The 26283-nt window shown below is 45.8% G+C and overlaps 2 protein-coding genes across 2 annotated transcripts; both read left to right on the top strand.

Annotated features, from left to right (window-relative positions):
• The first annotated feature begins 13505 nt into the window (after positions 1-13505).
• LOC125537560 (YLP motif-containing protein 1-like) lies at positions 13506-18414 on the top strand. The gene is made up of 5 exons (XM_048700878.1): positions 13506-13766; positions 13989-14642; positions 15011-15629; positions 15782-17123; positions 17972-18414. The coding sequence occupies exons 2-5, from the start codon at positions 14024-14026 to the stop codon at positions 17999-18001; spliced, it is 2610 nt and encodes an 869-aa protein (XP_048556835.1). The 5' UTR covers positions 13506-13766; positions 13989-14023; the 3' UTR covers positions 18002-18414.
• A 1370-nt stretch (positions 18415-19784) lies between these two features.
• LOC125537561 (glutamyl-tRNA(Gln) amidotransferase subunit B, chloroplastic/mitochondrial) lies at positions 19785-25581 on the top strand. The gene is made up of 9 exons (XM_048700879.1): positions 19785-19939; positions 20589-21263; positions 21957-22166; positions 23359-23499; positions 23589-23792; positions 23889-24086; positions 24538-24606; positions 24859-24975; positions 25073-25581. Exons 2-9 carry the CDS (start codon positions 20640-20642, stop codon positions 25148-25150), a joined length of 1641 nt encoding a protein of 546 aa, XP_048556836.1. The 5' UTR covers positions 19785-19939; positions 20589-20639; the 3' UTR covers positions 25151-25581.
• Positions 25582-26283: the final 702 nt, after the last annotated feature.

Genomic DNA, 26283 nt, shown 5'->3' on the forward strand with positions numbered 1-26283 from the left:
TTATTTAAATTCCTGAAACTTGAATTGAGGATTGTTGAAGAATCAAAACTTTAATAAAAAGAAGGGCAAAGAACCCTGGAAATCTCATTCTTTGTTTCCAAGATGTCCTTTTTGCAATGTTTGAGAATTTTGGCAAGAACTATATATCAAACCAAAATTTAGGAACATTTTTAAGGAATTATTTTTGGGACTCTGAATTTAAATCAATAAGTATTTGACTTTTGGATTATATTCAATTTATATAGAATATATTTCAAAAGGCCTTGAAATTATTTATGTGCCTTTAGAATAGTCCATAATGGCAACATACAAATATTCAGAAGGTTTTGCCCTGCTTTGATTTACTTGTGAATTTGAATCAGTGGCAAAATGATTAAATAAAAGGAAAACAACACAGATAATAAAATAGAGTAGTTTTTACCTGGCCTCACCTGTGAAGCCCACCAGAGAGGCCAGCCCACCTACGCGACCCGCTACTGTACCGGCCCAGCCCACCTCCACCTCCCCTGTCGTCTTCCTCCCCAGGCCAGTAGGCACGGTGTGTGGCCGCCGTGCGCGCACACGCGCGCGCCACCTCTACCTCCCCTGTCGTCTTCCTCCCCAGGCCAGTAGGCACGGCGTGTGGCCGCCGTGCGCGCACACGCGCGCGCCACCTCCACCCTGCTCGCCTGCCCCCTCTTCGCCCTGGACGCCTCCCGCGATGCCACACACTTCCCCTCGACCCCCTGCATCTCTCCCCTCTCTCCCAGGACCCCTTTCCCCTCCTCTACTCTCTTCCCGATGGAGCTCGTCGACGCCGCTCGCCGTTGCCGTGGCCACCGAGCCCCCCTCGCCTAGCTAGTATGCCCAGAAGCTCCTCCACTTCGCGCTACGCCTCTCCACAGAAGGAAGCCAGCCGGAGCGCCCCGTAATGCCGCCATCGCCGTCATCCCCTTCTTCGGCCGCCGAAGATCTGCCTCGCCGTTCCGGCGTCCTCCGGCCTCCTACGACCCCTCTGAGACGCGTGTTGCAACCTCTGTGAGCACCGCTGTCGTTTGCCCCTCCTCCCCATGCCTCTTGATCACCGTAGCCGCCGTTTCGACCGAAGCCGAAGCTCACCGCCGCCCAACCATGTTGCCGCCGTGGCCACCGTCACCTAGAGCCGTGACCGAGCGCGCCACCGTGCTCAGCACATTCCCAGGAGTCGACCGCGACCGCTCGCGGCTCCTGCCGTTCCCTGCAACGTCGATTCGCTCGACTCCCGAACGCTGGCCGCCGCGCTTGTCGCCGCTGCCATCGCTTCGCTCCACCTTCAGCCGCCTTGATGCCACCACCAGACGCCCCTTGTCGCGCTGCACCCGTAGAGCCTAGCCGCGCACGCTCTCGTCGCCGGAATCACCCGGACAAGGAGCGCCGCCGCGTCCTGCTTAGCACCGACGACTAATCGCCGGTTAGGTGACATGGAGGGCTCATTAGCACTAATCCCCGCCGGCTGGACCAGCCCTAGACACTGACAACGGGCCCCAAAGGGGGTCAAACTGCAAGTCAACGCGGGATTAACCCTAGTCTCACTGACCGATGGGTCCCGCTGGTCAGTTTTGACCCTGGCTGGCCCGTTGACTCGCTGACGTAGTGCTGTCGTCATGCTGACGCAATTAATCTTTTCCCGGGTTTAAATAATTCAGGAAATAGCAAAACTTCTAAAAATCATAGGATTTAAACCGTAACTCCAAATGGAATAATTTATACATGAAAAATTATCAGAAAAATCCAAAGAATCTGAATATGGTATTTTCATGCATGTTTGAACAAGTTAACCTCACTGAATAGGACAATTCATGATTATGGAATAAATGGTAATTGGTTTTGGAGTTGGAATTTGCTATAGGTTTGAATTCCACTTCAATGAATATGACTAACTGTTGCACTAGGTCAATTTAGTACCTTAATATGACATGTCATTCATATGTATGTGCATTGCATTGATTGTGGTTCCTTTTGTGTTTGTCGGTGGTTGTTCCCCCTGAGTAGACGTGGTTCCGATGATGAGAACGATGACACCGATGAAGTGTGTTCCTCTTCAGAAGTGTCAGGCATGCAAAACCCCCTTGTTCATTCCGATACAATCCCACTCTCTCGCTCCTGCTCTCTTTTACTGCATTAGGACAACAACGTTTCAACTGTTACATGTTGCGGTAGCTGAACCCCTTTCCTCTGCATGACATGTCATTGTCATAGTAAATAGATGAAACCCACTAGCATGAGTAGGAGTTGTTTGAGCCCTGATGTGCCTACTCATTCGTGTTTGTTTGTCATGCCTGCTACTGCTTAGAGTTGAGTCAGGTCTGATTCATCAGGGATGAACTGGAATGTGGTGAACATGTCCTACTGTTGAGAGCTAGGTGTGTGAACACGATTTGGTAAAGGTAGCGGTGAGAGGCCATGTAGGAGTACATGGTGGGTTGTCTCATTGCATCCGTCCTTAGGAACTGAGTTCCGTGTTTGTGATCCATGAACAACTACTACCACGCATTGGAATGCTTAAGTGCCCCTCTCGACTTATTTAATCAACCTGATCTCTGTCCAGGAGTTGCAACTAGTTTCTGGTGTTTGTAGGTAGTGTTAGTAGTCTACCAAGTGGCACCCGGTACAGGTGGGCTTGGGACAAACTAGGCACAGTGGCCCGGTGTACCAAGTGGCACCCGGATGGTGGGCTTGGGAACCCTGTACACATCGTTTGGGGCCGTGAGCGACACCCCGGCCGGATCTCCTTGCAGATGGAACCCGAATAGGCGATAAACCTGGACTAGAGACTTGTTGGTTAGTCAGGTCGTGGCCGACTCCCTCGCCAGGCTTCCGCTTGAAGGTTGCCGAGATACACGACGTGTACATGGTGGTAAGTGGCGAGAGCGTGTGTGAAGAAGTACACCCCTGCAGGGTTATCATTATCTATTCGAATAGCCGGATTCCTCGGATATGGAAACTTGGACCCCTTGCATAGTTCATAGACAAGTGAAAGTGGATACTCTAAAATGCGCAAGATAAGCGTGAGTGATATGGATGGCGTTCTCGTAGGGAGACGGGAGCGGATCCATAGTGGTGTATTGATATGGTGAATATGTGGACTCGTGTGCGCCACCTCAAAAGAGTTAGAGAAAATTCCTTATTTGACACTATCTTAAAATCTGCTTCCTTATTTGACACTGGAAAAGTTTTTCTTTCCTATTTGATGCAAGTTCTAAATTTTATTTCCTATATGACATTTTCGTCCATTTTGAGCCTAAATGACACCTGAAAAGGCACTTTTGCCCCTCATGTGGTATGTGTGTGGGGGGCAATAGCGCGCACACGCAGCATCAGTGCGAGGGCAGGAGCACACACGCAGCAACACATACACATGCACCAAAACACAACGCACGCGCACACACACGCAACAACACGCGCGCGTGCACACACACACACACACGCAGCAACACACATGCACGCGCACACACACGCAGCAACACACACTTCACGCAGCACACACACATACACACACATGCAGCAGCAGCACACACACGCAGGCAGCACATAGGCACACAACCACACACACACATGCGCGCGCGCACGTACACACACAGTAGCAAACACACGCAGCAGCACACATGCAGCAGCAGCACACACGCAGGCAGCACATAGGCATGCACCAGCACACACACACGCACGCACGTACACACGCAGCAGCAAACACACAGGCATCAGCAAACACACACGCAACAGCACACATGCACACACACATGCAGCAACAGCACACATGTGCGCGTGCACCCACACACGCAACAGCACACGCGCGCGCACACACACATACCACATGAAGGGCAAAATCATCTTTTCAGGTGTCATTTAGGCTCAAAATGGATAGAAGTGTCGTATAGGGAATAAAATTTAGGAGTAGTGTCAAATAGGGAAGAAAAACTTTTCCAGTGTCAAATAAGGAACCAGATTTTAAGACAGTGTCAAATAAGGAATTTTCTCAAAGAGTTACTTGCAGTCATAGTACAGGATAGCCACTGAGTCAAAGCTGGCTTGCTGCAGTTAAACCCCACCACCCCTTTGTTGATACTGATGCATATGTAGATAGTTCTGATGTAAGTCTTGCTGGGTACATTTGTACTCACGTTTGCTTATTTTATGTTTTGAAGAGAGACTTGAGTCTCGCTAGTAGTTCCGCGTGGACTTCGACGTTTAGCTTGTTACCTTAGCTACGATCTTGTACCCTTAGGAGGGTCTTGTAGATAGTCAGGTTTTTCAGCCTTCTTCATTTGTAGTTGTCTGTACTCAGACAAGTTAAGCTTCCACATGTGCTTGTTGCTTGTATGCTCTGTATGTTGGGTCATGAGACCCATGTTTGTAATATCTGACTCTTCGAAGTCTTATGAATAAATACTTTGAGTCGTAGAGTTTTGTTGTGATGCCATGATGTATTTACACATATCGAGCATATTGTGTGTATGATTGAAATGCTTGGTATGTGTGGGATCCGACAACCTAGTTGTTTATCCTTGGTAGCCTCTCTTATGGGGAAATGTAGTCTTGTGTTTCCATGAGCCATAGTAGTCTGCTACAGCCCGGTTCACCGGAGTCCTGCTAGCCCAGCACTACTGCTCCGGAACACTTGACTAGCCGGCATGTGATTCACTTCGTTCCTGTGTCTGTCCCTTCAGGGAAATGTCATGCGGTGACATCCGGAGTCCTGCCTAGCCTGCTACAGCCCGGTTCACCGGAGTCCTGTTAGCCCAGTGCTACAGCCCGGATTTGCACGCTGCTGACCGACATGCTCGATGTTGATTCATGTATGCCTGTCCCCGTAAGTTAGTGCCACTTTGGGTTCACGACTAGTCATGTCGGCCCGGGTTCTCTGTCATATGGATGCTAGCGACACTATCATATACGTGAGCCAAAAGGCGCAAACGGTCCCGGACCATGGTAAGGCGACACCCATGGGAATACCATGCGTGAGGCCGCAAAGTGATATGAGGTGTTACCAGCTAGATCGATGTGACTTGGAATCGGGGTCCTGACAGCTTTGGTATCAGAGCCTGACTGCCTGTAGGATTACCAAGCCAAACTGGTCGAAGTCGAGTCTAGAAATGCTTTAGTTATATAAGGGAATTGATTGTGGAAGGGAACGTAAGGCTCTTTTTACTCCTTTACCTTATGCCCTTCTGATCTGAGTCAACCTCTTCTTTTCTACAGGGATTAGGAACTAGGCTTCTCTTCTACCTCTTAGGATGACGTGTTACTAAACCGTAGTTGCCTAGGATTGTTGAGTTCAAGCCTCAGTTCAGTTCCTACTACTTCCATATGTTCATAGCTGGCCTCAGAACCTTGTTACTGTGATGTTGAGTGGCTATGCCATCATTTTGCAGGATGACTCAAATATCTTTGAGCATTTATAGCCGTTATGCTGTCTGAGTCATCCCAGGTTTCTAAACAATCTGATGCATTTGCAAATCCTTTCTTTCCGTTCCCGATGTCCTTTTGGTCAGAATAAGCACACTAGCCAGTGAGTTGAGGTACTCTGTTGCCTCGACATATATGTTGGAGCTATTATTATGACCCTAGGTGTCTTAGAGAGTCACCTAGTAATCTAGCAATGCTTTGTATTCCCGGTGTGATGATTCTGGCCATTGTTCTCGAAAGCATCCTGTGATGCCATTTAGTAGTAGGTATTCTACTCTTGGGTTCCTGACCCAAAGATTCACTCCACTTACCTTCTGTTGATAGTGTTTGCTAGTTCCTTTAGAATATTAGTAACCTTTGCGATAGTCCTCGAGGTCCGTGGTATTTTCTTCTTCCAAGTACCATGCACTGCTTATGGCAGAAGTTCTTTTGAACCAAAAGATCACAATAAGAGTGCTCTTGATGAGTTCTTCGTTCTACATTGTGAATCTGCCAGTTCTACCTTTCTACATGGGTTATCCGGAAGAAATGTTGAGCTTTGCTCGACATACTAATCTATGCATCCACAACTCAGAAAGATATATGTTCCTTGAGTTGTCCCTCCTTAGTTGTTTCTGACCTTCGTCTATCAATTGATAGTCGAGGGTATATCATTGCATTCGTTCATCAAAGTCTATTATTCTTGTGGTCCGTCGTTCTATTTCAGAATGACTAGGAGAAACAAACTCCAGTACCTCATCCATGTCCAGGATTGGGTCAAAGTAGTTGTGCTCCGCGGATCAAAATGCCAATCCAGCTTTTGCTCTGTTCTACCGTGGAGTGTCACCTTCTTTCTTATCAAGAATGTCATGAGAATTGCACCACCTCTTATGAATTCTTGATTTAGTGATACTTCTTGCCGTCATTGTTCATTCCTCGGTTCCGTGTTGTTGTAACCGGAATGCCGACAAGTGAATCGTGATGTGTGAAATCAAAACTCCTAGCAACTCTGTTGCTTGGTAGTTAATGGACAATACTCTCATTCTTAGCGTGCTAGTTATTGAATCATCATCCTAAGATTGATCATGCTACCTAGTCCTTATTTCCGGTGCACTCTTCGATCAATGAGTTAGGATTATTCAATCCCTTGCTTATTTGATCATATCGTCTTGCTCTGAAAAGCAAGATTGTTCTCGAGCTTAATAACATATCGGTGGTTCGTGATTTTCTGAATATCCTCTCAGAAGTATCACCAGGTTGTCCCCTGATCATTATGTTGAGCTCGTGGTCAAGTTGGTTTCTTGCAAACCAGCCATTCTCCAAGAATCTGTGTCGGTTACCCCCCTGAGCTAGTTGGTTAAGCTAAACAATAACTTGGAGAGTTGGAAGGTAAAAGCTTGCCAGCTTAGTTCATCTCAAGGGATATATTTGCGTGTGTTGAAGATAGATGATATCTTCATCGATTGGTCCCTGTGATCAGTTGTTGGACCTATTGTCGTATCAAAACCTTGATTTGAGTATGGGCTATCATCAAATCAAATCAGAACCAACGATGTTCATAATGTTGTCTTACTCGTGGTGGATCCCTCGAGCATACACCATTACATCTTTTGGTCCGACCAATACTAACACTGTGTTCGCTCAATTGTGGAATTCCATCTATATGGAAGCCTTGATGACTTGTTGTTGAGCCCACCAGCAGCATTTTATCTTCTCCATGATTCATGTTGAACAATAAGCTAGTGTTGGAAACTTGTGGAAGAATTTTCTTCATGTTCCGTTCATGAAGGATATGTTGGATGAAAGAAGTGACTTCCTCTAATTCATGTGCATTTGATGCAAGTTGCCGCCGTGAATTCGAGAAAGTTTGTTTTTGCTTCCTTGGAATCATCCCAAATTAGTCACACATGTGCGAAGTGCTATATAGTTTGACAGGTTGGCCGCCTCCATTCTATATGTGTTTCCTAGCACACCAAGCCACTGATTGATTTGTTCAAGGATAAGAAGCTCCTTCTTAAGAGCTAACCCGAGCTTATAAAAGGACTTCGATATCCTTGTTGATGGTTCCCACCTGAACTCGGTAGTGTTTCATTGTAAGACTACTATGTCGTCATGCTTGTCTGGGACAACGTGTTCACATGTGTGTAGCAGAACCCACTCATGCTGTGGAGCTTGCTATCGTAGTTCACTCCCCGAGAATCTCGCAACGTCATCTCATTGATTTGTGTTGCAAACTTTCATTTTTCTTTCTAGACTTGATGAGTCTTGAATATCCTGACACCAACCAGATCTGAATCTCAGGCAGATATGATGGTTGGAACATTCCCAACATTTGCATTTTGTTCCCAGCTTGCACCCCATCGTGCCAATTTTCCATGGGCTTCCCCTTCTCAGCAGTGGTTGTCCAGGTTCATCTTCAAAGGTGGACTTACCATGGGTCCCATCCATTTCCGATGATAAGAAGAAATCAACCATTTCGTTGTCTTCAACAAGGTAGTCCACATCATCCATTCTAGCCCGAGTGTGTCGTTCTTCCGAACTCCTTCAAACAGTCATTTGTGATTTTTCCTTAGGCTGGTATAGAGAGTTCCAATGATCTATATATCAAAAGTAATTCTTTTTGCCATTTAGGGGAATAACTCTACGAGTCACCTCCCCCAAGGTGCCCCGTTGTGGAGTCATGGCAGTTAACTCCTCGCTACGTCGTGATCGAGCGTGGATTTGTTTCCTACCTAGTGGACCTTCGCCATCTGTTACACCCCTTCCCCCCTGAATGTATGTTTCATGTCTCAGCTCAAGAGATGTTTTATATCTCACCCAAGAGTTGATCTTGAGTTGCCCGATCTTCGAGAAGATCGATTCCTGTAGAGTTCCTGTCCGTCGTCAACGTGTTGGATGAAGATCTCGAAAGGAAGGACGCCAAGATCGATCTGAAGCAATTGGATCATGAAGATGGTGCTAGCTTTGTGTCCCCTCTGTCTTCTTACCTCATGTCTTGAATCTCGGGACGAGATTCTTGTTTAGTGGGGGTGAGTTGTCACAACCCCAGTTTAATGCTTGTAATTAGTGGCATCGCATCCATGCATCTTATTTAAATTCCTGAAACTTGAATTGAGGATTGTTGAAGCCTCAAAACTTTAATAAAAAGAAGGGCAAAGAACCCTGGAAATCTCATTCTCTGTTTCCAAGATGTCCTTTTTGCAATGTTTGAGAATTTTGGCAAGAACTATATATCAAACCAAAATTTAGGAACATTTTTAAGGAATTATTTTTAGGACTCTGAATTTAAATCAATAAGTATTTGACTTTTGGATTATATTCAATTTATATAGAATATATTTCAAAAGGCCGTGAAATTATTTATGTGCCTTTGGAATAGTCCATAATGGCAACATACAAATATTCAGAAGGTTTTGCCCTGCTTTGATTTACTTGTGAATTTGAATCAGTGGCAAAATGATTAAATAAAAGGAAAACAACACAGATAATAAAACAGAGCAGTTTTTACCTGGCCTCACCTGTGAAGCCCACCAGAGAGGCCAGCTCACCTACGCGGCCCGCTACTGTACCGGCCCAGCCCACCTCCACCTCCCTTGTCGTCTTCCTCCCCAGGCCAGTAGGCAGGGCATGTGACCGCCGTGCGCGCACACGCGCGCGCCACCTCCACCCTGCTCGCCTGCCCCCTCTTCGCCCTAGACGCCTCCCGCGATGCCACGCACTTCCCCTCGACCCCCTTCATCTCTCCCCTCTCTCCCAGGACCCCTTTCCCCTCCTCTGCTCTCTTCCCGATGGAGCTCGTCGACGCCGCTCGCCGTTGCCGTGGCCATCGAGCCCCCCTCGCCTAGCTAGTATGCCTAGAAGCTCCTCCACTTCACGCTACGCCTCTCCACAGAATGAAGCCAGCCGGAGCGCCCCGTAACGCCGCCATCACCGTCATCCCCTTCTTCGGCCGCCGAAGATCTGCCTCGTTGTTCCGGCGTCCTCCGGCCTCCTACGACCCCTCTGAGACGCGTGTTGCAACCTCTGTGAGCTCCACTGTCGTTTGCCCGTCCTCCCCATGCCTCTCGATCACCGTAGCCGCCGTTTCGACCGAAGCCGAAGCTCACCGCCGCCCAGCCATGTTGCCGCCGTGGCCACCGTCACCTAGAGCCGCAACCGAGCGCGCCACCGTGCTCAGCACGTTCCCAGGAGTCGACCGCGACCACTCGCGGCTCCTCCGTTCCTTGCAACGTCGATTCGCTCGACTCCCGAACGCCGGCCGCCGCGCTTGTCGCCGCTGCCATCGCTTCGCTCCACCTCCAGCCGCCTCGATGCCACCACCTGACGCCCTCATCGCGCTGCACCCGTAGAGCCCAGCCGCGCATGCTCTCATCACCGGAATCGCCCGGACAAGGAGCGCCACCGCGTCCTGCTTAGCACCGGTGACTAATCGCCAGTTAGGTGACATGGCGGGCTCATTAGCACTAATCCCCGCCAGCTGGACCAGCCCTAGACACTGACAACGGGCCCCAAATGGGGTCAAACTGCAAGTCAACGCGGGATTAACCCTAGTCTCACTGACCGATGGGTCCCGCTGGTCAGTTTTGACCCTGGCTGGCCCGTTGACTCGCTGACGCAGTGCTGCCATCATGCTGACGCAATTAATCTTTTCCCGGGTTTAAATAATTCAGGAAATAGCAAAACTTCTAAAAATCATAGGATTTAAACCGTAACTCCAAATGAAATAATTTATATATGAATAATTATCAGAAAAATCCAAAGAATCTGAATATGGTATTTTCATGCATGTTTGAACAAGTTAACCTCACTGAATAGGACAATTCATGATTATGGAATAAATGGTAATTGGTTTTGGAGTTGGAATTTGCTATAGGTTTGAATTCCACTTCAATGAATATGACTAACTGTTGCACTAGGTCAATTCAGTACCTTAATATGACATATCATTCATATGTATGTGCATTGCATTGATTGTGGTTCCTTTTGTGTTTGCCGGTGGTTGTTCCCCCTGAGTAGACATGGTTTCGACGATGAGAACGATGACACCGATGAAGTGTGTTCCTCTTCAGAAGTGTCAGGCATGCAAAACCCCCTTATTCATTCCGATACAATCCCGCTCTCTCGCTCCTGCTCTCTTTTACTGCATTAGGACAACAACGTTTCAACTGTTACATGTTGCGGTAGCTGAACCCCTTTCCTCTGCATGACATGTCATTGTCACAGTAAATAGATGAAACCCACTAGCATGAGTAGGAGTTGTTTGAGCCCTGATGTGCCTACTCATTCATGTTTCTTTGTCATGCCTACTACTGCTTAGAGTTGAGTGAGGTCTGACTCATCGGGGATGAATTGGAATGTGGTGAACATGTCCTACTGTTGAGAGCTAGGTGTGTGAACACGATTTGGTAAAGGTAGCGGTGAGAGGCCATGTAGGAGTACATGGTGGGTTGTCTCATTGCAGCCGTCCTTAGGAACGGAGTTCCGTGTTTGTGATCCATGAACAGCTACTACCACGCATTGGAATGCTTAAGTGCCCCTCTCGACTTATTTAATCAACCTGATCTCTGTCCAGGAGTTGCAACTAGTTTCTGGTGTTTGTAGGTAGTGTTAGTAGTCTACCAAGTGGCACCCGGTACAGGTGGGCTTGGGACAGACTAGGCACAGTGGCCCGGTGTACCAAGCGGCACCCGGATGGTGGGCTTGGGAACCCTGTACACATCGTTTGGGGACGTGAGCGACACCCCGGCGGGATCTCCTTGCGGATGGAACCCGAATAGGCGATAAACCTGGACTAGAGACTTGTTGGTTAGTCAGGTCGTGGCCGACTCCCTCGCCAGGCTTCCGCTTGAAGGTTGCCGAGATACACGACGTGTACATGGTGGTAAGTGGCGAGAGCGTGTGTGAAGAAGTACACCCCTGCAGGGTTATCATTATCTATTCGAATAGCCGGATTCCTCGGATATGGAAACTTGGACCCCTTGCATAGTTCATAGACAAGTGAAAGTGGATACTCTAAAATGCGCAAGATAAGCGTGAGTGATATGGATGGCGTTCTCGTAGGGAGACGGGAGCGGATCCATAGTGGTGTATTGATATGGTGAATATGTGGACTCGTGTGCGCCACCTCAAAAGAGTTACTTGCAGTCATAGTACAGGATAGCCACTGAGTCAAAGTTGGCTTGCTGCAGTTAAACCCCACCACCCCTTTGTTGATACCGATGCATATGTAGATAGTTCTGATGTAAGTCTTGCTGGGTACATTTGTACTCACGTTTGCTTATTTTATGTTTTGCAGAGAGACTTGAGTCTCGCTAGTAGTTCCGCATGGACTTCGACGTTTAGCTTGTTACCTCAGCTACGATCTTGTACCCTTAGGAGGGTCTTGTAGATAGTCAGGCTTCTCAGCCTTCTTCATTTGTAGTTGTCTGTACTCAGACAAGTTAAGCTTCCGCATGTGCTTGTTGCTTGTATGCTCTGTATGTTGGGTCATGAGACCCATGTTTGTAATATCTGACTCTTCGGAGTCTTATGAATAAATACTTTGAGTCGTAGAGTTTTGTTGTGATGTCATGCTGTATTTACACATATCGAGCATATTGTGTGTATGATTGAAATGCTTGGTATGTGTGGGATCTGACAGCCTAGTTGTTTATCCTTAGTAGCCTCTCCTATGGGGAAATGTAGTCTTGTGTTTCCATGAGCCATAGTAGTCTGCTACAGCCCGGTTCACCGGAGTCCTGCTAGCCCAGCACTACTGCTCCGGAACACTTGACTGGCCGGCATGTGATTCACTTCGTTCCTGTGTCTGTCCCTTCGGGGAAATGTCACGCGATGACATCCGGAGTCCTGCCTAGCCTGCTACAGCCCGGTTCACCGGAGTCCTGTTAGTCCAGTGCTACAGCCCGGATTCGCACGCTGCTGACCGACATGCTCGATGTTGATTCATGTATGCATGTCCCCGTAAGTTAGTGCCACTCTGGGTTCACGACTAGTCATGTCGGCCCGGGTTCTCTGTCATATGGATGCTAGCGACACTATCATATACGTGAGCCAAAAGGCGCAAACGGTCCCGGGCCATGGTAAGGCGACACCCATGGGAATACCGTGCGTGAGGCCGCAAAGTGATATGAGGTGTTACCAGCTAGATCGATATGACTTGGAATCGGGGTCCTGACAGTTTCGCTCCACCTTTGCCAAACCTGATCTTCCCTGCGCTGCTCCAGCTAGCGACGTCCATAGCCACACCCATCCCCTATTTTTCTCCAAAGCCGTTGCAATGGGTGGTCGAGTGAGCTGGTCGGCGGCTCTACTGTGAGCAACAACACATGCAACTTTGACACTACAGGGGGGAGGCTGCCAGCGTTGCGGTTCAACTATCTCTCACCACATGCTCTACTCGCGAGTTGGGCTGCACGGTGCTGCAAGGGTCGCATGCTTATGCTGCGAGCCGAGCCACCTGAGGAGACAATGACCAGTGCGTGAAGACATCGGTGGTGCGACCTGTGGTGCACCGAACTTCACCCGTTTGTCAGCATAGCTACAACCGGCTACGTCGGAGTTGCAGTCAGCAAGGGGCAGAGCTGCAATAGGCCAAGATAAAGCTGCAACCGACAACGACACTGCTACAATCATCGACGACGATACTGTGAGTGACGGGGGACGAGCGGCGGTGATGCGACGGTGCCGCTTCATGTCGCGGAGGACGCTCGTGCGACGACTGCCGAGTCGAGCTGCTGCAACCGGCGACGGACGATGCTAAAATGAGCCACCTACCGTGACAATAGTGCAAGGGCGGCGACCACGAGCTGTAACGAGCGGCGAGGATGACGACCTGCGATCGATGGCGAGGGCGGCAAGCAACGGCGGACGGCGAGGGTGGTGGCGGGGAAGGACAACCGGCAAGAGACAGAAAACACGTTGTATGTTTGCGAAGGATGGCTACGCGTGCGAGTGGATTCGGGTAGAAAGTGATTGTATTGCCGGGACATCATGATCGAACGGACAGGAGGCGACCGATCCTGGGTTAGAATCGGTTGACCTACGCCGTTTATCGGCCTTACGCAAAAAGCCTTTTGAACCTTGAACAGAGCACGAACTTGCTGAGAACCACACCCGTACGATCGCGAAGCCGACCCGACCGACCTGAGCCCATCCACCCAACCCAGCCCGAGCCGGTTCGTTCTCCCCAATCCATCCGCTCCCACTCCCAACCTCGCCGGTCGCATCCGAACCCCGCCGCGCGCCGCCGGCCCCGCCCGTTCGTCCGAGGTCAGAAGCCAACCGCCGGCGACTGCCGCCCGCCGCAAACCCTCGACGCCCCCCCGGAGATTTCGCTTCGATTCCAACTCGAACCCAGCTCGTGAGAGGTAATTTTCGAGCCCCCCTCCGCGCATTCATCGACTCCCGGTTCGTGGTGCGGTTGCTACGGTCGTTTCGATCCTTGCATGATTCGATCTAGGGTTTGTGGTTCGCGGAATGGGGGTGCTTCATGTGGGTTAATCGCGTTGTTGGCTGTTTGATTGTTCCCCATCTCCTGTTCGATTAGTTCGTTTTGTGGAGTAATAACCAGCAGCTCTACTATTTTGCAGGAGGTTTCTTCAAGGGTTTGGACTCCGAGCCGGGGATGTACGGACAGGGAGGGGGCTTTAATCCACACTTCCGTCATGCCGCACCACCGCCGCTTCCGCCGCTGTCGCAGCAACCGCTGCCGCCGCCGCCGCCGCCTCGACCACAAGCTGGGGTAACGGCTGGCTTCCCCCAGCAGTCGTTACCACCGCCACCGCCGTTGGCGCAGTACCCGCAGCCCCCAGCAATGCGTCCACCGCCTGGGCAGTACCAGCATGGCATGCTGCCACATCAGAATCAGGCCTATCCTTATGCCCATCTCGGTCAGATGCACCACATGCCAATGCTCCCACATCAGAGGGGTTTTGGGCATATGCAAATGCCTGGGCCGCCGCAAGCCATGTATCAGCCCCCTCCGCAGTATCCCATGCCAGTGCCTCTCCCTCCACCACCACCGCGGCCACCAAGCATTGCTCCAGATAACCTCCCACCTCCACCCCCGCCACCATCTTCTCCCCCTCTAATGCCTCCGTCACCACCAGCTGCTCCAGCAACTGCAGAGTCATGTGCAGAGACAGAAGGAAAGGAAGGTGCCCCAGATGGTGGTCATGAAGGCAAAAGTGAGAAAGAAGCAACTGAATTAATTGTGTCTGATGACTCGGATATGGATATGGGTGGTGAGTGGATCCTCCCCACTCTCCACATTGTGTATCGTAGCATTCCTTTTTTGCGGGGTTGTATCGTAACATTCAGCTTGGCACATCTTATGGCGCAAGTTGTTAATTACTCTGTGGGTTTATTTGGTATCCTGCCCATTTTACCTGATAGTGGTCCAGTATGTTCTCTTCTTTTTCTGTACAGTTCTATGACCATCAACCTTGTCCATCTGCATAGCAATCTATATGATGGCTAACTATCAATATATCTATGTCCTTCTCTACCAATGTACCACTACTCAGACTTCTGGATTGATATGACACTCCATTCAGCTTCATTCTTGAGCTAGTTTATTTCTGTAAATTTACTTTCTGAAGTTAAATTTCAGGAGATGAGGACTCACCATCAAGGGTTCATCTGAGCGTTGTCAATTCTTCGCCTGCTGCTGCTGAATGCTCTGGAGATAATAATACTGTTAATGTGCCAAAGGCTGTTAATGACATGTCCAACCTTGGCAGTGATTTGGCACCTGGCAGCAGTGGGAAGACTAAAACTGGAAATGTGTCTGTCGAAGCTGGGAGCCAGTTGCAGTTAATACAACAAGACTATGCCTCAGATGATAGCGAGGATGAGGAGGAGCATACTCGTGCTTCCAGCAACCCTGTGCTGCCTGAAGATAATGAGCCGAATCAATCAAGTGATACAAACACTGAAATTGGTCATCAGCAGGTTACTAATGCAGAGGAAAATGTGAATGCAGCTCCTTGCCTTCAGCAGAATTATGAGCCTAGAATGCATCAGCATAAGGATGAGAGAAGCCCAATAAATCACAACTCAGATGAGCCGGGGCAGCCAGTCACAGAAAGTTTAAGTGGCAGTGAGTCTGCTGGAAGGCAACATAGTGAAAGGCATGGGAGGATCCAGACAAAACGAATCCGTAGCCAGTCACCTATAGCAAGGAGGAGCTGTAGCCCTTCCGGAGAGAACAAGCACAGTCCATCCCAAAGGTACCGGACCTTGCACCACTCACTAAAAAATGCATCCGCTTATCTCTATAAATTGGAAGCCTTTTTTTTGCCTCTAATTTGTTTTACATGCCATCTAGTTTATTAGTAGGGCCCCTTCTGGATTTCTAAGAACGCGTTTTTTCTTCTTTCAGTTCATCACATGAAAGGCAAAGCAGGTCACCACTTGCTAAGCGGGCTAATCTTCATCAGAGCAAATCACCACACCATGTGAGTTTGCTACCAGGACAACCACTAGTTGCAAGTTCAGAACCCCAGATGCAGTTTCAGCCAAATGCTATGGCACCATCAAATGATTTCCTGCAGAATCAGATAAGAACCTATACTGCACCAGATCTTCCTCATCCTAGGCCATTGGATTTCCATCCTCATGCTCCCCAGCCAGTTCTTCCTTCTCAACAGCAGCCTGCTGCCTTCCACAATGATGAGTTTAAGAGCCCTTTTTCCCTTGACAATGCACCAGTTCTTCTTCCAGATGGACGGCCAGAGTTTTCTGCTGGTGTAGGCCTGTCTTATTCAAGTCATCAATCTTCATATAACCAGCAACAGCCTCCTCCTGGCAGTTTGGCTTCGGGAGCTAACATAGCTTACCCATCTTTCCAGATATTTCCATCAAATCTGCCTGGAAGTAGTGACTTGGGTCCTGTACCTATATCTGACATTGTTCTGCCTAAATCGTCTATCAAGCCACACTACAACCCATTTGCATCTACCTTTGAAACAGATCCGACTCTTGATATTAGTCCTATTCAAAGTCCAAATGCTGTTGAGTCTGCTTCAGCAAAAGCAGTAGAGCTCATGAATACAACTAGTCCTTTTGGTCAGTCTGTTCCTGGATCTGGAACTCGTTTCAATGAAAGTTCTGCAGAAGTTGTGCCCAGTCGGCAGAAACAACCTTGTCCTGGCTTTACTCCTATGGGTCCCTATGATCCACTTCTGGATAGTATTGAACCCTCAAGCAATTCAATCAACAAGATGGATCTTGGTCAAGAGGCGAATCTGAGTGCCACTGGTAGTCGCAATGCATCAAAACTTGTGAACATAGAAGTGGAGAGTAAAAATATGCACGGACTCGGGCTTGTTGCTGAATCAGAAGTTGTAGAACTTGGAGAGGTGGCAGCAGATACTGAAACAGGTGTGGTGGAGAATGTAAGTCCTGAGCCCTTAGGTGCTAAAGACTGGAGCTCAGATATTCCTGGTGATATCGACAATGACCAGTCATTGGATGTAAGTAAGAAGAGTAAGGACTCCAGATCAATGAAGCTTTTTAAGGTTGCTATTGCAGATTTCGTTAAAGAAGTTCTTAAGCCATCATGGAGGCAGGGAAACATGAGCAGAGAGGCTTTCAAAATGATTGTTAAGAAAACAGTTGATAAGGTCTCTAGTTCGGTTCCTGGCAATCATATACCGAAAACACCAGCCAAGATTAGACAGTATGTCCAGTCTTCCCAAAGGAAAGTGACCAAACTAGTAATGGTATGTCTACACTGCTACCAGCATACTGGTTATGTACTGAATCTGCCAATACTCGTTCTGGCAATATGTTTACTTTACAGTTTCCAGTATTTACCATGCTGTACTATATGGTCATCTTACATGGTTGTTTAAATATCTAAACACCCGAAAATATGCTATGCCACTTATAGTGTGAAACGCAACATATGTTCTTGTCTTCATGCTATTCAGTTCTTAAACTATGATTTTGTAAATGGAGATGGCGAGAATTCTTTGGTAATTGGGTATGAATTTAGCATCATGTAATTCTAGTTTACACTGTTATGTTTGGGAGGTTGGGATTCATCTTAAGTTTTGAATGCTTAAATTAGATAAATAACAACCTGGAGGCAAGCAAGTTTTATTTATTGAACCGTTTACATTGAATTGTTGGAATGTTTTGACAAGAAGGAACAGTTGGAAGGCTATAGTTTTTCAACAGTTCGCTGATGCTTTGTCTAATTGGCTAGGATGAATAAAGGCATTCTTGTGCACTTTTTGTTCTTCTAGCGTTCTTATTTTGGTTGCTGGTTTCAGTTTTAGGTTTTGGTTATTTTAGTTTCCAGATTGTGTAGGCTTCTTATGGCAATGAAGCCTTGCAGTCTGTTACAATAGTAAATTTGTTTTATCTATTAATATGTTTCAGCAGGGAACTCCCTTACCGTTTTCCGAGAAAAAAATGAACAAATTGGAAGAACAGCTATGCATGGGTGCACATAATTCTAAGTTTTACATATATATATATATTGTGTTTCACATGCTCTTTACTTGTGTTCAGCATAATTATGTTTGGATATGTATGTACCAATCGATTTATTTCATTTCTTCAGGGTTATGTTGACAAGTATGTGAAGTTATAGCTGCATCCTTAAATTGGACTGGGCCAATCAGAAGAGACTTCCTTTGCAGTTGTAAAACTTGTGAAGAGTACTGATTCAGGTGGCAAGCCGTGTATTGTCTCTAATGGAACATCTATTTGCATGAGAAAGTCCTTTAGCAAGAAGGTATTCTTGTAAGTACTGAGGGAACGGCTGTATTAGAATCACGTGTTTAAACATCAGTTCCATATTCGGTTAAGTTGCTGCCTAGTCCTGTTCTGTTGGTTGTAAAGCACTTTGTTGATATTTCTTTCCCTTTCCACCCAACACAGGGTAAGTGATAGGCCTGATAGCAGGATGATGTATTTTTCCTTGAGCTGGTTTCTTTAGAACATTCATTTTTGTATTTTTGTAGTAATACTTAAGTGTGGACCAAGCCGCCATGCTTACCTTCATCAGATGATCTTACATGCTCTTGCTGCTGATAGTCTAGATTTAGTTGTGAAGATCAAGTACAAAAGTAACTGGTGGAAAGATTAAGCTTAAGTCCGAGCAATCAGAAGTGTTTCGTTTTGGGGGTCATGTTATTTCCTCGGGAGCTCAAGCCATGGTCTGGTCGAATTCACTTGGAGAAAATTAGCTAGCAAAGCTTTTGTAGTATCAAGCCTTTATTTAGATAGATATAGGGAAATAACTTATTTGCATTTATTGGTCTGCCTGGGGTGTCCCTCCCTGAAGTTATCTATTTGTTGGATTGAGCCATGCTTTCAAATATAAGAAGAGGATAATGGAGCATTTATTGGTCTGCCTGGGGTGTCCCTCCCTGAAGTTAATCTAAGAAGAGGATAATGGACTATATCTGATTGAAGCTTGGGAGATCTGATGATTCCCTAATCGTTTAATTGTCCATCCCGATGTATTCATTTTTTTTGGCTGGCCTCCCTGAAGTTAATCTATTTGTTGGATTGATCTTGTTGTATGGACTCCCCACCTGAATATATTTCAAAACGGTTTAGAGTTTACAGTGGTCACGCATTGCGTGAAGAGAGGAAATCACGCCACAGACCGGCGTGTTCCATCAGTGTCTCCGTCTTGAGATGGTGAGCCCATACACCAAGATCAAGGACAGCTTCAACAGTGCTGTCAGCATCAATCTCTAGATTTTGGAAAACTTTCTTGTTCCTGGCATCCCATATTTTCCAAAGGATGAGCAGCAGCATGAAGAGATGAACTGACGATGGCAACATAGCATGGATCGACGTGCTGAAGAACTCGGCGGTAGGGTTGAACCGAGGGCGAATCCTGGTGGTACTCCAAACCCTGCGAGTCGCTGGGCAGGTGAAGAACAGATGGTTGCGGTCCTCCACCGCATGGTCGCATCGCAGGTAGGTCTCGTAGCTGAGAGAAGGTACAATATTTTTTTCGAAACAGAGAAAAGGTACAATATTGTTCCCTAACCGTTTCAAAAGTCTGTAGAGCATAATACTGTGCAGAAAAAAGTTTTAAATGTGAACATCAATGTGAATAAGTTGATATTGAAGAGTTCAGTTTGAGCTCCGGACGTCTCCAGTTTGCCATGTATACTTGCACTGTCGTGTCAAGCATATTTCAAGTCTTTGCCAGTTTTTTATTATTTTGAGCTAAAAAAAGAAGAAGTCTTTGCCAGTTAGAGGCTTAGAGCCTAGAGCGAGGCAGACAGGGATTAATGGCCTCAGCTTCTCTCTCACTGGGCTGAATTTGGCTGGGCTGGGCCTACAGGGAGAGAGAAATGAATGGGACTCTGTTTTCCTTTCTCGGGGCCCAGCTCGCCCCCTGGTGGTGATTGATGATTAGTCTGGAAAGGAAAATCATCCTAAACAAGCCCTCTCCACTGCCTCTCCTTTCTCCCTTCCTCTGGCGCGCCCTGCTCTGCACCTCCCCGCCGTTGATCTCTGTCTACCGGCGGGCCTCCCCGCTGTCGCAGCTGTCGCAGCTGCCGTGGTACAGCTCCCCTCCCCGCTCCCCCTTCCACTTCCCCTTCCCTAGCAATGGACTCACTCGTATGCCAACTTTGTAATATCTCATCGGTTACTGGCGTAGTTTTCTAAGTATTCAACAAACTCCGTAATAGATCATCTCGTGAGTACTTCCTCTGTTCCTAAATATAAGTCTTTTTAGAGATTTCAATAATGACTACATACGGATGTATATAGACATATTTTAGAGTGTAGATTCACTCATTCTGCTCTGTATGTAGTCCATATTGAAATATTTGAAAAGACTTTTATTTAGGAACGGAGGGAGTACTACTCAGCAAATATTGCGACGATACTGCATTCGTACTAGGTTGAGTATGTCTGACTTCATGGTGGTTTTGTGTTTGGTAAAAGGTTCATAGATTAATTTCAGAGTTACCAGCAATCAAGTCTGGTACTAGAAAACAGTAGGATTGATTTTTCCGATTCATCTGGAGAGCAAGCATGGCTTGATTCATCTTTGGTGAGAATCGCCATGAGAGGATTGGACCGATTTATCATATGTGTAGCCACCTAAACTCAGTGAAGACAATGCCTGCTAAATTGTGAATTGGTTTGTCATGTTATCCTGAAATCTGTCTGTATTCAAGGTTTTTGTTCTCTTCCTGTTGCAGGCTGTTTGTTGCCCATCCAGTAGATTGTGAACGAGAGGCACATTGGCCACAATGGCTCTAACGCTCCTACGAGGGATCAGAACACAAACCTTATCTGGAGCAAATGCAGGGCTGTTCTGTACCACTCGACGTCCTCCGCTAGCCCACTTCACAGCTAGGGTGGAGAGTGTGCAGACTAGCGAGCCCAAATCAGTGCGCAAATCAATTCAACAGGCTACCAAGGAGGCAGTGGAGCAGAAGACACACGGTTTTGAAGCGGTGATCGGCATTGAGACCCATGTTCAGCTCTCAACCATCACAAAGGCATTTTGCTCCTGCCCATACGACTATGGCTCCCAGCCAAACAGCACCGTTTGCCCCACCTGCATGGGCCACCCCGGGACATTGCCGGTTCTGAATGCAAAGGTTGTTGAATGTGCTGTCAAGCTAGGCCTCGCTCTCAACTGTGAGATTTCCATGACATCCAAGTTTGATCGGAAGCAGTACTTCTACCCAGATCTGCCCAAGGGATACCAGATTTCGCAGTTTGACATTCCGATTGCTGAAAAGGGTTACCTTGATTTGGATATTCCAATGGAGTTTGGTGGTGGTCACAGGCGATTTGGGGTCACGCGGGTTCATATGGAAGAAGATGCTGGCAAGCTGCTTCACTCTGAATCCGGGAGTTTTTCTCAGGTTTTCCTTGTATTTCCTAACTAAGTACCTGTTTTCTGTTATATTTTATTCTCATTCTATTATGTGATGCTCTGTGATATGGCCCTGGAATCATGGAAAAGTTGACATTCACCACAGTGCAACAGTACATTTCTAAACCGATGCATTCATAAATGCTAAAGATGAGGAGTCGTGGAATTTACTTAAGAGACAAACTCTCCGACACATTGGACTGTAACTAAGAAGATCAAGTAATACAGGGAATTGTGTTTCTTGTACATTTGATGCTAGAGGGGGCATATAATAAGAGGAAACTGTACTTTCTGTCATACAGAAGGTAAGTACCAATCTCATATCAAACATAAATTCAAATCCTACACATCATGGGGCAAGAGCAGCTTAATTGCACTTGATGTCAAATCACTGTTTAGATCTTTGCCTTTCATAGAAGCAAAGAGGCCTTCTCAAATCTGATACAAGAACATGTGGTTTGGGCAATCTGTAACAAGGTGTCATTACATGTGTGGTTATGTGGAAGCATCGCTAGACAATGTGCTTGTGCACTAGCTCCTCCAATCTTTGACAGAAAATCATAGATAGAGAGAAGAAGTAATAAATAGAGCAAATTCAGCATCAAACAATTATGTACTGGCTCATTGTACTGGTAGCTACAACTTTAAAGTCATTGAAGTGGTTGCTATTCTGGTTGGCTAGGTTGACCTAAATAGAGCCGGCGTCCCTTTGCTAGAGATTGTCTCAGAGCCAGATATGAGGACAGGCATAGAGGCTGCTGAGTATGGTGCTGAGATACAAAGGGTTGTTAGATACCTGGGAGTGGGCAATGGCAACATGCAGGAAGGTTCCCTCCGCTGTGATGTGAATGTATCTGTCCGGCCTATTGGACAATCAGAATTCGGTACAAAGGTAACCATCAAAACTTTAGACTTCCTCAACTGTTTTTATCCTGTATTAATATATTCCATGCCGACAACATTTGCATCAGTGTTATGATCTGATGATTCGTTGATACACTTATGTCCGGAGCACATGCTAGGCCATTAAAGCCTAGATTTCTTGCAAAGTTATCAGTTTAAACAATAAAATCCCTTTATGATTTTCTCAGATATTTTCAGTACATCATATATAAAACTGACATTGCATGTTATATACTCCCTCCGTTCCTAAATATAAGTCTTTGTAGAGATTTCATTATGGACCACATACGGATGAATGTGGATGCATTTTGGAGTGTAGATTCACTCATTTTGCTTCGTATGTAGTCCATAGTGGAATCTCTACAAAGACTTGTATTTAGGAACGGAGGGAGTAGGTAGAATCAGAAGTTATTTGGTTAGCCATTTGGTGAATGCATGAAATATCTCAATTTTTTAGAGGTTCACTTCTTTGTATAGGAAAAGAAAATCATGTATGCTTGTAAAAATTGTAGATATTTTCCCTTATTATCCTGAGTTATTTTTCTTTGCCTTCAAAACGTCCTGTCTTGTCATTGGTTGAATTCATTCTAGATGAAAATCCTTCATGCATGCTGCAATGACTGTCTGTTCAATCAAGCGCGCTTGTATTGTGCAACGCTGGCTGAATCCATTCTTGATGAGTCTGAAATATGGAAACAGGCAGGGGCTGTTGTCTATGGGAGCTGCGTCTGCATGCATGGCCACTTGATGGCAGCCATGTCTGCTCAACCTGCCAAAGCTGCAGTTGCTGAGGCTTTGCTGAGTCCCCTGTTTTCTTGCATTTCTCTTCTTTTATTAGTTAGTTTTTGGCTCCTATTTCTTATATTTTTCTGGTCTTTGTTTTCGTGCCTTGGACATGTTGTGTTTCCCACTATTTTGGTGGTCTTCTAGTTACAACATTACAGCGTTCAGATGTGTGTTCGAGATAAATAAATCTTGTCTTAAAAGAAGTGGCCAGAGAGTCATGAACTACACCAAACTATGCTGCTAATTCCGTTGGCACAGATCAGGAAATCTTAGCAACCATGGACATTACAACAGGACCATTATTATTTTAAAAGGCGATAACTTCTGAGTTTTTGTAGCTATTGTAAGATGACAATGTGGCGTCACATGCTTCTTTCAATTCTAATTTCTGACAGGTTGAAATAAAGAATATGAACTCATTTTCTGAAATAAGTAGGGCAATAGATTATGAGATAGCCCGACAGATTCTTCTTCACAAAGAAAGCCAGGCTGACAAAATTGTACAGGAAACCCGTCTATGGGATGAATCTTCTCAGGTTGTTGCCTCACCTTGCTGGTTGACTTCTGTTTTCACCTATTGGTCTTTTTCTACCATCTTTAAATTCGTTTCATTGTCTGCACTCAGAAAACTTTTACAATGCGGAAAAAGGAGGGACTTGCCGACTACAGATATTTTCCTGAGCCTGATCTTCCTGAAGTTGTTCTGACTAGTGATTACATTGATGAAATTTGTAATTCAATGCCGGAGCTTCCAGAGGCAAAGCGTAGGCGTTATGAGAACATGGGGCTCAGCATGCAAGATGTTATTTTCCTTGCTAACGACGATATTGTAATTATCTTCTGTATTACTCTCATTTTTACTTTGTCATGCATGTTATGTTACTGAAGTGTATTTCAAAGTGTGATATGTGTATGTTCCTCCCAGGTTGCTCATTTCTTTGATTCTACACTTGAGCATGGTGCTGATGCAAAGCTGGCTGCTAATTGGATCATGGGTGACATTACGGCTTATCTGAAGAATGAAAAGCTCTCTATTGATGAAATTAAACTAACACCTCTTGAGCTTTCTGAACTGATTGCATTCATAAAGAATGGTACTATCAGTGGGAAGATTGGCAAGGAGGTAACTATTCTTAAGTATTGTTGTTTGTGTGTCACGCCTTTTGGACTTTGATTTGGTTGAAGCACTTCTGGGTTGTTTGCAGTCTCTTCCATTTGATGGTGCTGCACTGATTATGATGGCCAAAACTTGAATTTTGACAGTTTCTTTTGCACTATGTCAGTCTGAAGATTTGCATAGTTTTCAGTTACAAAAAGAAATAAGATTTGCATAGTTGGGTGGCTATGATAAAGATAAGTTTCAAAATACGAAAGGAAACACTATCTGTTTCCGCTGCTGCCTCTGGGGAATTTTTTGCAGATTGCACAAGAATGAACTTTAGTACTTCAGTTATTCTGAAATATTTTGCATGCCTTCATGACACTTTCTGTTATAAAAACTTGCAGTCTTGTTAGGTTTTAGTACCATTAGTCATAGTTAGTTTATAATACCATTTCCGATTCCGCCCTTGCAGATTCTTGTTGAGCTCATTACCAAAGGCGGAACTGTTAAGTCAGTGATAGAGGAGAAAGATTTGGTTCAGGTAATGTGGTCATACTAGAACCATTTCGAATCACAGTAGTTTGAATGTCGTCAGATATTATGATCACTGCGGCCCTGCTGTGCTGAGGAATAATCAAGTAGTAACAAACATCGTGAAGCTAATGAGAAAAAAAAAATCGATGCACCCTTCTGATTTACTATATTACTTCTACTGTAGCAGATGAGATTTCAGTGCCTTTAATTTTTGCCTGGGTTTTTTCTGAGTGAAAAACTGTACTACTGGATATGACAGATAGCAGATCCAGCAGCAATTGAGGCCATGGTAGATAAAGTACTCGCCGAGAATCCAAAGCAACTTGAGCAGTATCGGGCTGGGAAAACCAAGTTGCAGGGATTTTTCGCTGGCCAGGTTTATGATATTTTTGAATCTGGAGCTGTGTTCCCTCACTATATTCTTTTGCCCCTGCAGTCCCGATAGCTGATCATATTATTTAAATTGATTCCAGGTGATGAAAGCATCGAAAGGTAAAGCAAGTCCTGTTTTATTGAACAAAATCCTCGGGGAGAAGTTGAAGGGCAATTAAAATTGCCGAGGGGTGTTTCGGCACACAGAGAATATCTTGCCCTTGATGAGTGAAACCATCAGATTTTGTAAAGACAGCGGAACTGCATTCTTTTGTAAAGACACTTACTTGGAGTTTTTTTTTTTGAGTTGTTGATTGTTTTTGAGATAGCTAACGGCTTATTCCAAGCGGTGACACTTACTTGGAGTTTGGAGTGTTGATTACATTTCGCTCTCTTTTCACTACAGAGCGGATTTTGGAAAAGCAATCCAGTTCACATGATACAATGAAGGATATGCATGGTATGTGTTTGAGCTGATAATAGACTGGAGTGGCGTGTTGTACAGATGAATCAGTTGCATATGCTTACATGTTTCTACTCGCATCTTTTTTGCATTTGATCTTACGCAGCTGTAAACTCATTTTTAATTTGGATACATCAGTTACGATCCTGAATGTGGCTTTACTTTTTGAACTACTACTAAGTTAAGCCCTTGAGTTTGTTCCAGCATTAGCATATCATTTTGAACTACTATTAAGTTGCTCAATTTTCGGTAATACGCATATGAGCCTGGGCTCATCTCACATTGATGAACAGTAAATCTAAAAAAAAAGTAAAAAGAATCATCGAAGATGCTCAGGTGCTCGAGGAGCGTGCAAATGTTTGTGGTGTTTGGACATTCTAGGACCTTAGACCAAAAAAAATCGGATCCAAATAGTGCTCTTTTTTGAAGTTTCTTTTGAAGCCATTTTTTGTTTTTTTGTCACAACCTCCTCAAATGTCCAAACACACACGAAGTTTTGCACTCACATCACTCGTTCGGGCATCTTGGATGCCAAAAAGTTTCATATTCTTTTGAATTTGTTTGGTATTTTATTTGATTTTACTGTTCATGACCAGGCACCGAATCCACACTCCTTAATTTTGAACTACTACTTTTTTACTATTAAGTTGCTAATTTGCCACCCATTGCAATATGCTACTCTTTTCATGGATAGCATTATACTTTCGGTAAGTGATTCTTTTGTTGGTCATTGAGACCATGGGAAAGTAATATGGCAACTAATCGCATGTGCAACTCATATTCTCACACCTCATGTTTTCTGAGTTTCCAAAAATTGTGAAATAATTTAGGGATGCTATACAATGTGCA

This window comes from Triticum urartu, chromosome 2 (genome assembly GCF_003073215.2).
Source record: "Triticum urartu cultivar G1812 chromosome 2, Tu2.1, whole genome shotgun sequence".
In the NCBI taxonomy this organism is placed as follows: Eukaryota; Viridiplantae; Streptophyta; class Magnoliopsida; order Poales; family Poaceae; genus Triticum; species Triticum urartu.